General features: G+C 38.6%; 1 protein-coding gene across 6 annotated transcripts in view; it reads left to right on the top strand.

Moving 5' to 3' along the window:
• opa1 (OPA1 mitochondrial dynamin like GTPase) overlaps positions 1–14870 on the top strand; it is a 45618-nt gene that overhangs the window by 2481 nt on the left and 28267 nt on the right. The window contains exons 4-21 of one of the 6 annotated variants that reach the window (XM_059340771.1): positions 177–284; positions 1904–1957; positions 3616–3698; positions 5781–5939; positions 8282–8335; positions 8789–8893; positions 9086–9172; positions 9410–9523; positions 9674–9754; positions 9860–9934; positions 10038–10109; positions 10255–10354; positions 10562–10692; positions 11493–11565; positions 11831–11898; positions 11989–12109; positions 13895–13959; positions 14122–14198. In XM_059340771.1, the coding sequence (XP_059196754.1) occupies positions 177–284; positions 1904–1957; positions 3616–3698; positions 5781–5939; positions 8282–8335; positions 8789–8893; positions 9086–9172; positions 9410–9523; positions 9674–9754; positions 9860–9934; positions 10038–10109; positions 10255–10354; positions 10562–10692; positions 11493–11565; positions 11831–11898; positions 11989–12109; positions 13895–13959; positions 14122–14198 (1627 nt within the window). The remainder of the gene's footprint in view (positions 1–176; positions 285–1903; positions 1958–3615; positions 3699–5780; positions 5940–8281; positions 8336–8788; positions 8894–9085; positions 9173–9409; positions 9524–9673; positions 9755–9859; positions 9935–10037; positions 10110–10254; positions 10355–10561; positions 10693–11492; positions 11566–11830; positions 11899–11988; positions 12110–13894; positions 13960–14121; positions 14199–14870) is intronic. The other 5 variants (XM_059340772.1, XM_059340774.1, XM_059340773.1 and 2 more) reach the window with 5 other exon arrangements.

Here is a 14870-nt window from a genome sequence, read left to right as displayed (position 1 = left end):
ATACTATTTTAATTAATGTTCTAATACCTCGTCTTCACTGTAGAAGACCCAGGGTGTCAGAAAGTCAAATGGGTAATTAATGTTAGTTATAACATGGCTGAACAATTAATAATCATGAGATAAGACTCCCAGCCTTCTGTCTTCTCTGCTTGACTTGCTATCCTTTCTGTTCGCAGATAAACTGGCCAAAGCCCTACCAGAGATAGAGGAAATAGCCAAACTACTACCTGATCTTGACAAGATAGGCGAGAACTTCACTTTCCTCAAAAGCCTCTTGTCCTCCGGTGAGTGAACAAAACCTCAACTATTTCTTCATAAAGATAATGGATAACAACAAAAATAAAAGTTGCCAACATTACAGTGTCTACTCCAGAAGTAATAACAGTAATTGTACCCCAAGAATCCTGTCCTCTGTGCTTTTCTATGATATATCTAGCAACATATAAGCCCAAAACCAAAAAAGTGGGATTCTGTGTAAAACATAAATAAAAACAGATCATATGAAATTCAGAGTTTACATTTACCGAAACAAAAGTTACACACAAAATACACTGTCTTACAGTTTTCATTCATACACACATATATGAAATAATAGCATTCTGTTTTATTTACACTTTAGTTTTCAGTCAGGGCTGGACCTACACTTCAGTTGGCTGCTCGATCTACACAATGTGTGCTATCTGTGGTTTCTCCTACCTCAAAGTGACCTTAGCAGAACGAGATAACATAGACGTATCTATAGACACATACAAAGAAGAAATGGAAGAATGTGAGGCAGTAGCCTGCTTCATGCTCTAAATGCTGCTTTTTCTGCAACAACCCTCCTCTCGTCTACAATTGTGTCTGCTAAAATAATCTTTTCACCAAAAATCTTTAACCATTGTCTGGAACAGTAGTTCTGTAGGAAATGCAACACATCTTGAGTCATGGTATTACAAACAGTCTTTTCAGAGGGGACCAATTCTTGGTAGTAGACTATTGTCAGATGTATATGTATGATTATATTTCTATTTCTGTTCAATTCACTTTATATTTTTAAAATCATTATCCAACAACACACAAAAATGGGTTTGTATTGCATCATGGGTTTTCACAATGCCACACATATCTCCGCTGTATGAAAGAATCCTCTAATAACCTGTGCAGTCTTTAGTGCAGGTGTTAAAAATTCAGCTCTTCTAATCAAAACGTATTCATTCTATCAGGTTACAGGCTAATGGAAGTGATAATGTTCATTTCATAGTCGGGGAAGGATTAATTTGCTTTATTCAGGTCCAATTCTGGTAATGTTAATAATCAAGGAGGATGATAACCAACTTTTGCTTCCAATTTACATTTGGAGTAAAATTGTAAATCTTAATGTCAAAATTTAGAATAACTCCACAGTATGTAACACAGTAGCTTTTAGTGTTGATAGGCTATTATACTCGTATAACCAATTAGACAGACCTGTAGGCGGGACATTGAATAAGACTACAGAGTTGTGACTACAGACAGAGAGGGACTGGCTGCATCAGAGCCAAAGTAGTGCGTTTTTTAATATAGAATTGCAATTGAATTTAAAAAAAAGTATTTCTATATTCATAAAAATCACTGCCAATAATCGGGCTGATAATGCAACACTAACAAAGACATCTTGTTCTACCAGTAGAGGCCTTTGAAAAGAATAACCTCTGGACTGTGTTCAGGCTCAGTTTGGTGTGTGCTGATCTCTTTTCTCATTAAGTGGCTACTTCATTCTGGCACAGCAGTGGCTTTGTTTTAATACACATCATTTAGCTGTGACCCTGCGTGCTTTGACCACCATCCCTCTGCTTCTGTCTTTTATGATTTTTTTTATCTTGTGTTGTTCTTCCTTTCTCCCCCTCCCCAACCCTCCTGTCCTCCTCCACATTCTTCACAGGTGTGAGTTTGGGTAGTGAAGTCAAAGGAGCTTCTGGTCTGCATCTGTTGTTAGGTGTGTAAACCCCGCACTCAGTAGCGCTGCCCACTCCCCTCATTTCTCTCTGCTGCTGGTTGACCACCACCTGGCACAGTGTTGGTATGGTTGTTGGCTCCTGCTTGCCGTGGTTCGGCTCTAAAGGCGCTAGCGGAGCATCTTTCCAGGACGTTGGCTTCCAGTTTCAGACCAGTGCTGCTGCCAACAATGGCAGTGTTCATGCTTAACGCAGGTTCTGTATTCAGTGAAATGTATGACCTGTCACGCTGACTGTTGGACTGGGTATTCAGAGGAGTATGCTTATTCATGCAGACATCCAAATTTACCCAGTGGCATCAGTTTAAGTTTAAGTTTCTGTCCTCCTCTCTGACTTCTTTAAAAATGTCTCATGTGGTTAATACAAGTGCAGTAAAAGTAAAGTGGTAAATAATGGCAATAACCCACCATTATTTTAATTTTTTCTTCCTGGTCTGCAAAGCTGGTCTGAAGATGTTTAGTATGACCCCCTCTTCCCTTTGACTCTCTTTATCCTGACTGTCCTTGGCTGTATTTTCTTCTACCTGTGTGGTTTGTGTCTCCTTTGACTTCCACCCTCTCTCTCCCCTGGCCTGTATGGGCTGCTTTCTTTAATTACACCCGCTTCACTAATATTTGGGGTGATCTCAGTCTGTCTTTAGTTATTTCCCCTCAAATGTTTGGAAAATGCACACAAAACACATTCTAATAGAACATTTGTGGAAGTTTTAATACATCAAGATGTTTTCACAAAAGTACACGGTCTTCTTGAAGAAGAATAGATAATTTATGACAATGATAATTGAATACTAAAATACTTTAGGTCATTTTTTAGTGATAAATAGTAAGTCATTTCTACAGACGTTTTTTCAGACCATACTGGACCACACCCACTGTGAGTCATCAGATCGGCAAAGGAGTGTTCCTGCCTCTTTTGTTTTCAACCTCCCAACCTCACAGCCTTTCATGGCTTAGGGAAAATATAGTATGTTTTCATATTTTGAAATCGATATATTTAGTGTATTTAAATTATATATTTGACTATGCACATTACACTATAGTGTGGTGCCTCTCTAAACACCTGCCTCATTTATATGGCTCAGCAGACTTTGCTTTTTGCATGGCGATGACAATAACAGCATGTTATTTATTTACTTATATGTAATGTTACTCACTATAGACAAAGTGGATCTTATGGGAACTCATTTTAATAAGAAGTGAGTAATAAGCATTTTTTAAAATGCCCTGTAGTATTTAAACATTACTGTTGTTTATAGAAAAATACAATAAAGTTAATGCAAATTAGTTCAGTTAATTAGGTCAATAATTCAATAATCTAAAAAAATAAATGTCCTGATTGAACTGAATTTTGAACTGAGGTTGTGGTCAATGTCTATGTAAATAAAGTATGTATAGTATGTACATGCTATATGTATATATTTCTATGTTGGTGCAAGATTTTCCAAGCATTTGAAATTTAATCACACTGTTCTTTATTTCTCATCATATGCATGCTTTAAATGATGGCTATCTGGCATATTTTCACTAAAGGCATTTTTGTCTCTCTAAACTTTATTTATTATTTTATTTTCAGCTCTCAGCAATCAAAGATGCATTTCCACTAGTAACTCCATTCTGTGTCGTTGTGTCTCCTCTGGTAGAAACGTCAGGCGATCCCCCTCTAAAAGCCACAGATTCTTCTACAGCAGCCGTGCAGGAAGGCAGCGATAAGCAATACAAAAAGGTACGTTTGTAAAACTTCTCAGCTTTGTTCTCTGCACTCTACTGCTGCTCAGTTTCACACAGCTCCTCTCTGCAGCTTGGCTACTTTTCACGTCAGTGGTGAGAATGGTAGTAGATTGAATCAAAATCTACTGGTGAAACCCTATATATGTTTAGTTCAAGACAAAGATCTGCAGCATTTAAGGGCTTATAAACAAGACCCTAATTCTATAGACATAAGCACTCTTGAAGGTCTTTGAATAAAATGACCCCTAAATGTAACATACTTTATAATACAGAGAAATTAAATTTTTTTGAGTACACTGGGATTCAATCAGTTCATCTGAACGTGAATTGTGAGTTTCACATGCTAGCAGCCTTCAAGAAAAGCTTTTTAGGGCATGTAGCAATTTTACAGTAACAAATGGCTCTTAGTAACAGTATAGAGTAAGAGTAAAGTAAGAGTAAAAATGTATGTGTCAATGAGACGGAGACCAGAATCAGCCACTTTTTTAGAAAGAAGGAAAATCTGAATCGGCTAAAATCAGCAGGTCAGACTATAACAACTTGAGAATCAGTCAAGAAGAACAATTAGTCCATCTTTAGTATAAATCACAGTCAGAAATACTTTATTCATCCCTAGGGAAAGTTGCTTTTTGTTACAGCTGTTGCTGCTGTATAAGAATAGCAAAAGAAGTACTTCTGTAAACAAATACAGGTAAAAAAAAAAGTAAAAAGCACTCTACACTAAATTTAACAACATAATATAAATACAAATGCCAGTCGTAAGTAAATAAAGATATGTACAAACAGAAATACAAAATATAGAATAATTTGGAGTAAAATAAAATAGAGATATGTACAATATAATTAAATACAAATATGGAAATATAGGTACAAATATGTATATGTGACGACAGCGTAATAAATTGAAATATTGATGATTCACTTGCATCATAAACTTGGACTTTATGCACACTGATATTTACCATTTCTTTAAAAGTGCCTTTATTACTTGTTATGCATATTAACCGTTCCAGAGATCTAGTTCATGGACCGCATTCATTTTTTGGGCTTGATATTTTACAACAAAAGTCTGTGGCAGAACACTATGTTTCATTGCTGTTGTCCTCTTTGTTCTTTCTTCATTTTGTGTTTTCTTCTTTTCTGCAAAGAGACCTGTTTCAGTGTCCCCGTGTTCTGTTTTTATGTTTTTATGTGTTTTTTTATCACTGTACACAGCTAAAGTTTAAACAATGAGAACATGATATGAAATTTTACATTTTCAAATATGAAAAAAGTGTCTTTCCTCTCCTGTACCCTGCTTTACCCTGCAGTCATGGTCTCCAACATGAGCATATATAAAAGGCAACACATGATGTTTTGCTTCGAAATTCCATTTCACAAATTTAGTAAATTTCTTAAAGCAGAAGGAAGCTAAAAACAGCATAAAGTTAAATGATGATGTCATGTTGGGGACCCCTGAACTAAGGCAATTTCACCTGCTTACCGTATGCTTTGTGCTTCGCCCCTGATAGAGCAACATCCCAGTGCTGGCTACGCTTATCTTAATTATCATCATCATCTTCAGCATCATGTGATCAGTAACGATCAGAACCACCTAACATCATTGTGTTGCAGCACATTTAAACACTGTGGTCTTACCTTGGTTATACTTTTACCTCTTATAGTAAAACCTGAATTTCCACTTTCTTATTGTGTTTTGAACTATTAAGTATGAATATCAGTGATAGCGCTGCCTGGAGTTGTTGCCACTTGCTAAGAGGTGCTGGTTATGGTATTAGTCACCTCCTCCGCCTTCAGTCTGGCAAAGTTTAGCATCTCCCCTTTGTGTTTGAGAGAGACTGACTTTGTTGGGTAGCACTGATGATGGTGGCAAGATTACCAAAGCCAAAGACCTTGATTTTTTTTAAACTTAAGCCTCAACTGAGTCATTGTTCTCCAGCCTGAACAGATTCAGTCCAGGTTTCCTGTGTTGTAGCCCTGTGATTGGATGCAGCATCTGCCTGTACGGCCGAGCCCAGTGGCAGGTTAATGTCTTTGTTGCTGCTCCTACATGTCTCTCATTATGACGTACCCCCAGCAGGGTCTGCTTGGCGAGCTCATTCTTATTCAGCAGCAGATCCAGCGGCACGAGGAGGAGGTCCGGCGGGCCGCTGCAGCCAGTAGTGCGCGTCCCCCACCGCCAGAGCCTGCTCCCAGTCCGCCTCCGAACCCCAGCCCCCCTCAACAGAAACGCAAGGTGAAGGTCCCACCCCACTTAGATCCGCCCTATCCCACCAGAGCTCTCTTAAGCTGCAGAGAAGAAACAGTCATAGAATTAGAGTATATAGAGTATATATATTCCAGGACTCTTTAAATTTAATTTCTACCAGCTGCCTTGTCTAGTAGAGTAATTTAACACCAAGCTGAGAAGCAAACTGTGTCACTGTCCTCTGTGGTAAATGTTTGAAGTCTGTTGCACCTCTGACCACAACCAGCATCACTGATTGGTGTGGTTGGATATGCACTTCATCAACACTCTAACAAGGTGAAAAAATAAACTCCTGGAGGTCAGTGAAAACAAGATGTGTAGCTGATGTTAAGTTGCTCTTTAACTATTTTAATTGGCAAGAAAAGAGCTGGTTTGAAAATAAAACTCTGTCATAAAAGAATTGAAGAAGCTTTCTCATCCTCCATAAGTTACAGTGGTGTTGTGGTGGTTGATAAAGTGGGTGTACTACGAGGTACATGTTTAGGTTACAGAGGAGGAAGTGTCTACACTCTCCCACATATTCTAATGGATTTTTGTCAGATACTTGGTTGTACTGTAAACCACCAGTAATACAGGTGGGTGTCCCCTTAATACCTGTGTATACCCTCCACCACACCACCACTGATATACAGGGCATGGTAGACACAACAACATGAACAGCTGCAAAAATAATTGAATGTGTTAATGCTTTCCAGTACTGTGGCCATGCAATAAATGCAATGTTTGCTATGTGGAGCACATAAACTTTAACATCAACACAGTACAACGCCTCAGATCAAACCACTGGTTCCCAACCTGGAGTCCTGAACCCCACTAGAGGTTGCTAAAACCACTAGTGGGTTGTAAAGGACCACTTTTTTTAAAGTATGAAGTTGAGTAATATGTCAGCATTTCATTCATTTCTGTGAAGAAAAGTGCACAGTTAAAACAATAAAAAACTAAGAATAATGGTGTCACAAGATTATTTTAATAAAAGTTCCTAAAAGTAAAATTATCCCTGATTCAGGAAATGCTGAAAATTCATCCAAATCACGTTTTAAACAAATGTTCTGCAGGTATTTTGTTTGTTATTTGGGATCATTATTCAGTTATCAGTTTTCCCTACAATTATTGTTATGCTTTGAATATAATATAAAATATCCATAAAATATGTCTCTTAGTCAGGAGTCATCAGTTTACTAAATGATTGGAAAGGTTGGGAACCTTTGACTGAATGCATTTATTGCATTGCTATTGCATTGGATTGCATGATATGTTACTGGTGTTTGTGTCCAGCCCTCTATTTAAAGCCATGGCCTTAGCGCTTTAAGATCATTTTGTGGAACCCTTTCAGCTTATTTTATATTTGTAGAGCAGATGAATTACCCTGTTAAATACTTTAGTCCTTCCCCTACAACAGCCTACAGTAGCCTCCATGTATCACCTCATAGTCTGTCAGGCTAAGCTTTGGCTGTGAAGAAGAAGGCATACATGGACCTTCATAGCCTGAGTCAGGGAGCACAGTATTGTAGCTCAGTCTCACTCTCTCATGCAAATGGATGGATAATCAGCAGCAGCACTCCATTAATGTACGGACACACTGCATGGAGTGGAGTGGCAACCAGCTGCATGGTGTGAGCTGCACTTTTTGAAGCTACCATGAATGGACTCAGCTATATAATAATTTGGGATTTTACTAACGGCAATGTAGAAGCCTAAAACTCATTAGCAGTGTTGTGATATATACAAGTGTCTTAATTATGGAAATTCAAAACATTTTAATACACTGTTGACGCCTATCAGTAGAAGGTAACGTATCGAACACTTCTTGTTGTATAGAAATAGTTTTTGATGAAGTAGTTTGGTGTCTTGTTAATTCCCTTTCTTCTGCTGCCTATCCCATTCGTTCATGTTTGCTGTGTCTCCTGCTTTCTGTCCTGTCTCTCATCCTGACAAACATGTGCCAAGTGTACAAAATATATAATCGAAGGAGGTTTGCCCAATCATGAAAAATCAAGCTGTAATTAAATGGTTTTGTGGTTAAATTCAGCTGTATTTTTCACGGGGTCATTCTGTGATTTGTGCTTGTTGATTGAAGCAGAGTAATACCAGAATGAGTCGTGTCTGCCTGATATTTGTTTTTTCCCCCTCTGTTTATGCATTAACTTGACTCTCAATTCTGGTTCTCTCTGTAATACAGTGTGCACGAAATGAACCTTCGTGGTGCTGGTGGGATTTCGTGCTTGTTGCACAGTGAGAGTAACGGGAAGCCCTTATTTTCAAAAAGAAATAGAAGCATAAACTCAATTTGTTGCTGTTCTTTCTCTGTTTTTCGACAAATCCTCCTCTAGTCATCAGACAAAGAAAAGATAGACAACCTTCAAGAGGAACTACTCCGTACGCAGGTACAGTAGATTGAGTGTTACTTTGGATTAAATCTATGAGGAAAAAAAGTGCACAGTGTAACATTACAATGGTTTACACATACTTGACTACATTTAAAACAAAGAGGAGCAAACTATGTTTTGCATGTTATTCATTAGATGTGCTCTGTGAACACTGGAACTATTTTGGAACAGAGGAAAGTTAGTATCATGCAACTCCTCCACATCCATTATTTTCAAATATTTTAAATACTGTGTCTTATTGTGTCTTGATTACTGCATGATTGATTTCAGTAATATGAAATCGATAAAAAAAATGGAATAGGTTAAGATCTTTGTTATATCTCGGTCTATTCAGTCTATTCAGTAGTACACTATTCATAAAGATCCTAATACTGCACCACTAGATCAAATGTTGGCTGTAAAGTGTTACTGATGCTGGTTGTTGATTGGATGCTGCCGTTTATACCCTAGCTAAAATATCAGCGCATGCTGGAGCGTCTGGAAAAGGAGAACAAAGAGTTAAGGAAAGTGGTTCTGCAAAAAGATGATAAGGGGATTCACCAGAGGAAAGTGAAGGTGGGTTGCACATATGAACACATACACACAATTAACACCATTCACACTAACATGATCTTAAGGTTTTCAGTTTGGTAATAATAGCTAATAATGCTCTGTGTTGCCTCTTATATAAGTTTTGATATACCTTGCTGTCAGTGTTACTGTGGATAAAAATGTATTGATATTCATTGTTATTCTGTCCTCATATAGAAATCTCTTATTGACCTGTATTCTGAAGTCCTGGACATCTTGTCAGACTATGATGCCAACTATAACACCCAAGACCACCTACCCAGGGTAAGGAGCAGACAAATGTAGTTCGACTTGATTTATGTCAAAGAGGAGCTAGATGATATGAAGTTAAATCCTCTGACCTCCAAATTCATAAATGCTTATGTTGTTTCTTAGATCACAAATTGTCCTCTGTTTCTTTTTTTACTTTGTCCTTTCACTATTAAGTCTCCTCTTCTCTCCTCTCTCTGTTTATCTGTATTTTGTTCAACCTCACGCCCATTTCCTCCTCCTCTGTTTCAGGTGGTTGTGGTCGGGGACCAGAGTGCTGGGAAAACTAGTGTTCTGGAAATGATAGCCCAGGCCAGGATCTTCCCCAGGGGGTCAGGAGAAATGATGACCCGCTCTCCTGTCAAGGTATGTGGAACCACACCGGCCAATATATGTATTTATTTAAATTATTTTATTTGCACAATCAACAATTAATTAACCAATTAATTAATTGATTAATCAACAGTTTTAATGTATGTCTGTAATTGAAGCCCTTGACTCATCTTCTTGCTGCAGGTAACACTAAGCGAAGGTCCCCACCATGTGGCGATGTTTAAGGACAGTGGTCGAGAGTTTGACCTTACCAAGGAGGAAGACGTGAGTCACAGTCACTCACTCCATCCACTTCAGACTCATTTTATCACCTTTTTTTTTTAACCAGTTTACATCATTATACCTGCCGTCTGTCCCTGTGTCCTGCAGCTGGCTGCTCTGAGGCACGAGATTGAGCTGAGGATGAGGAAGAGTGTAAAGGAGGGACAGACCGTCAGCTGTGAGGTTAGACATAATGCTTCCATTCAGATTGCCAACAAAGCAGCTACTCACTGATTTACTTCTGTAATGCTTCAGAGAATAATGATGTTTATTTTTTGCATGTCAGACAATATCCTTGAGTGTGAAAGGCCCCGGCATCCAGCGGATGGTGCTTGTTGACTTACCAGGAGTCATCAGTGTGAGTATACATTCTTTAATTAATTAGGGTGGGAATGTTTACACATTTCTTTGACTGGATACTTTCTGTAATGTTTACACATGTACCAATACAGTAATGCAAATACAGTCTTTGACAGGTTTTTTAAAATGTGTGTTTCTTTCAGACTGTGACAGCAGGCATGGCAGCAGATACTAAGGAAACCATCTTTAGCATCAGCAAAGCCTACATGCAGAACCCCAATGCAATCATCCTCTGTATTCAAGGTGAGCCATAAGTATACTAGTCGCAGTTACAGCGATTATTTATAAAGGCAGCATTTGTCTTAGTTTGATGGACGGTCAGAGGACTTAAAGAGCCCCACTGTTGTTCTTAAGCAAAACACCATTTCCCAGGTTTTTACTGTTTAATACTCCTTGTTTACTATTGTCATGATGTGTCCTATCCACTGTGCCTTTCTTGTCTCCCTCCAGATGGCAGTGTGGATGCAGAAAGGAGCATTGTAACAGACCTGGTCAGCCAGATGGACCCTCATGGGAAGAGGACCATCTTTGTCCTGACCAAGGTGGACTTGGCTGAGAAGAACCTGGCCAGTCCGAGCAGAGTAAGACGTCCTAAAACAGTTCAACATTATACTGACTGGGAAATGATTCACTTATTTCACAGTTATTGTAATGAAATTGTGGATCTCTCCACAGGCTCATCTTGCTGATCATCAAAAGGGACATTTGACATGTACAGTCATGGAAAAAAATTATTAGACCACCCTTGTTTTCTCTAATATCTTGTTCATTTTAATTACTGGTACTATTAAAGGTATTTAAGGCATTTGTTTGGACAAATATAATGATGACAACAAAAATAGCTCATAAGAGTTTAATTCAAGAGCTGATATCTGGACATTTTCCAGAATTTTCTTGATGATGATTTTGGTTATTATCAAGAAAACCATTGAAAATGGCTAGGTAATCAGTATCAGGTATCAGCCCTTAAATTAAACTCTTATCAGCTATTTTTGTTGTTACCATTATATTTGTCCAAACAAATGTAACTTAAGTTGTACCAGGCATTAAAATGAATGAGAAATTGAAGAAAACAATGGTCTAATAATTTTTTCCATGACTGTATATGTATATATGTCAACATGCTCAAATTAAAAAAGCTAAAATAAAAGTGATAAAATCAATCATAAATATTATCATCCTTTATAGATGATAATAACCAAACTAAGCTGAATTTCATTTATTTGCATTTGCAGATTTCAAACAGTTGCAAGTTGCTCCACAAGAGGGAGCTCATCACTTTTATTTTTACTCTATGGCCCCTCATTGCGCCAGGATTGGATGAACTACAGGATGGAGTAGCGTGAAAGTTATATTTTTTTGTTTTACCTTTCTCTTTCAGATCCAGCAAATAGTGGAGGGGAAGCTGTTCCCCATGAAGGCCCTGGGCTACTTTGCAGTGGTGACAGGAAAAGGTAACATCTAGTACTGAGTAATCCTTCATGCTGACTAACTTAGCTTTATGACACCAACTAAGTTAACCTTAGAGCTAATTGGACGTTCTTGTGGGTGTTTTTCTAACATATTCTTGTTTGTTTACATTCTTTTGTAGGTGAAATTTTGCCCTACCTTACCTGCATCATGTAGCATTACATTCATTTAGATGTTATTAATATTATGTATGAAATCTAACATTGCCATTTACTCACACCTGTTGTTCTGCTGTTTTCTTGTGTGCAGGGAGCAGTGGTGAAAGCATAGACTCCATTAAAGACTATGAGGAAGACTTCTTCCAGAACTCCAGATTACTAAGGCAAGTTGAATGTGATTCACCAAACATCATTGCTTCAACAAATGAATGAATTAAAAGCTTACAATAAATGAATGTATTTATGCACCCTAGAGACGGCATGCTGAAGGCCCACCAGGTGACCACAAAGAACTTGAGTCTGGCCGTCTCTGACTGCTTCTGGAAGATGGTCAGAGAGTCTGTTGAGCAGCAAGCTGATGTCTTCAAAGGTACGACTGCACTGCAAGGACTAACCTTAGTCCCAGGGACGGTTGACTGAAGTGTGTTGACCTTTCAAAGTCTGTCCCTGAAATTTTTAGGAACATTTCCTGCACAGAATCATGTGTAAATGGTAAATGGGGTGCACTTATATACATACACTACACACTGCGCTTATTCACCCGTTCAAATACACATTCATACCGGTGGCTGAGGCTACCAGGGCACACTGGTGCCACCTGCCACCATTGGGAATTAATTCCCACACCGATGAACGCAGCATCGGGAGCAATTTTGGTGCTCAGTATCTTGCTCAAGGATACTTCGACATGTAGCTACCATGGTCGGGGATCGTACCACCAACCTTCCGGTTACTGGACGAACCAACTGAGCCACAGTACGGCTGTGTTGTGAATGAAAGTAGTTGCATAGCGTGGACAAGCATGTGAAGGGTTACATCTGTCTAAATCGCTTTCATGTGGAGCATGAAACTACAGTCACAAGACTCAGCTGTTGGCGTATTTGAATTTTTTAATTATTTTTATGCATATTTTCAGGGGAGGATTGTATCCATTAACTGCACAGGGAACATGTGCTTCACCTCCTCTTCTACTCTCCCACCTCCCTGTATTGGCCTTGCTGAGCCCACCCTGCCACACTTTTCCACCCTCTCCGTCCTGCCTTCCAACTGCAATTAGTCTAGACAATCTCAAGCCCATTGCTAACAGCACAGGAGATTTATGGCCGTGAGACTGCAGTTCCCATAGGCCCATTGTGTGGCGTATCGATCCATATCCCATCAAATCACACACAGCCGGCCTCCATCCTCCATGCTTGGCGCCATCGTGGCCCCACAAACCAGCAATTAGCCTAATCTCCACTGTGGATAGGGAGCTGTGGAAAGGGACAGCAGGCTTGGTGTGTGTGTGTGTGTGTCTCTCTCTCTCTGTCTCTGTGTGCATATGTGAGAACTAAAACTCTGACCTTTTTGATTGGACCCATCCCCTCTCCTCCTGAGGGATCAGTTAAGAAAGCGAGTGTGCGAAGTCCTCACCCACTTTTATTAAAGGATAGGCACCATGTGCAGTCTGAAAGCTGCCTTTATATCATACCAAGTTAGCAGGCTGTGTCCCTCTATGTGTCCTCCATTGCCTTTGCACTATTGGGAATGACCTTTTAATGGAGTGTAACATCAAAGGTGTAAAAGGATTTTAAAAAAAAGCAGGAGATAAATTTCGTCCAGGTGTGAGGATGAGCACATTGTAAATGATACATCAAGAGGGATTTGTTAAGAAATCTTAAGGAGCTAAGTTTAAGTTAAAGGTTTTATAATTGAATCACTAATGTTCAAGCTAACACTTTACAATAACCATCATTTATAAATGGTAAACAGAGTTTATTAATGTTTAATCATCATTTATAAACTGCTTATAGGCCATTTAGAATGGTAAATACATAATTTATTAATGTTTAACTAACTACATCATTTATAAATGGCAAATAGATGATATATTAATGTATATTAAGTATGTTAATGATTTTTGAAATTATTCATATACCTTTAAGAAATTGGTTGAAAACATTTAAAGATTAAATTTGTATAGCACTTTGTAAATGGTTATTAATTGGTCTATAAACCATCTATAAACATCACTGAGTTGGTTGGTTATTGTAAAGTGTTACCATATTCAATTATAATTTGACCTGCGTAAATTGTAAAGATAGATTTCACATTCTGAAGTTTAAAAGGGTTGTTTTAATCCGAAATTCCCTTTCACTGTCCCTCCTCACCCTAGCATCTCGCTTTAACCTGGAGACAGAATGGAAGAACAACTACCCTCGTCTGAGAGAGCTGGACAGGGTGAGAAACACAAACAGCAAATGCACCTAAATGACACATTTACATTGCTCTGCTTAAAAGATGCATACATAAACCAAAGTATTTGAGTTTGTAAAACAGTTACAGCATTTAAGTTTCCAAGGCAAAATATTAATGATGCGGATACATTTTTTTTTATTGCAGAATGAACTCTTTGAAAAGGCCAAAAATGAAATCTTGGATGAAGTCATAAGTTTGAGTCAAGTGACCCCACAACACTGGTAAGTTAATGATAATCTCAGGGTTTATTATTTGTGGTTGCTGTCCTAAAAAAAGTAAGTCGATACTGTTAGCATGTCAATTGTGAATATGGGTAAAAATTTGTGCAAAAATTCCAGAAATTCATGAGCTTAACTTTTTTAATTTTTCGGGGAAATTTATCAGAAATTTTCCAAAACATTTGCAACCTTAACAGTTTCCAATTTCACAGTCTTCCCTCCTGTAATCATTCTATTATTGTTAGTATAACTGTTTTATCCACTCTATGTGGGATACAGGACTAAGTGAGATGCCACCTTCTGAGGACTGAACTGTGTTTCCTCTCTGGTCATTCCCTAAAGGCAATTAGATCATGTATTTGCACCTCTCCAGCACTCAACCAGACATGAGTGGAAAGCTATTTTAAGAGCAAACTGTGGATCTTTGTCTCAAGATGCATGAATGTATAGTCATACCTCACCTCGGATGAGAGAAATCTTGCTAAATGAGATGTATGCATGGTGTTGTGGCCGTCCCCAGTGTGCGTGCCGTCAGTTCTCCCTGATCAATACTCTGATGAATGGCCCACGGACGGGAACAGGGGTGGCCCTGTTAGCCAGCCAGCAGCCAGCCAGCACTATTGGAGATAACGCTTATTGACAGTGAGGAGTGCTAGCCTGAACAAAAGGGGAGCC

This window comes from Centropristis striata, chromosome 9, assembly GCF_030273125.1.
Source record: "Centropristis striata isolate RG_2023a ecotype Rhode Island chromosome 9, C.striata_1.0, whole genome shotgun sequence".
Taxonomy (NCBI): domain Eukaryota; kingdom Metazoa; phylum Chordata; class Actinopteri; order Perciformes; family Serranidae; genus Centropristis; species Centropristis striata.
The sequence above is the reverse complement of the archived record's forward strand: the minus strand, read 5'-3'. Positions and strand labels throughout refer to the sequence as shown.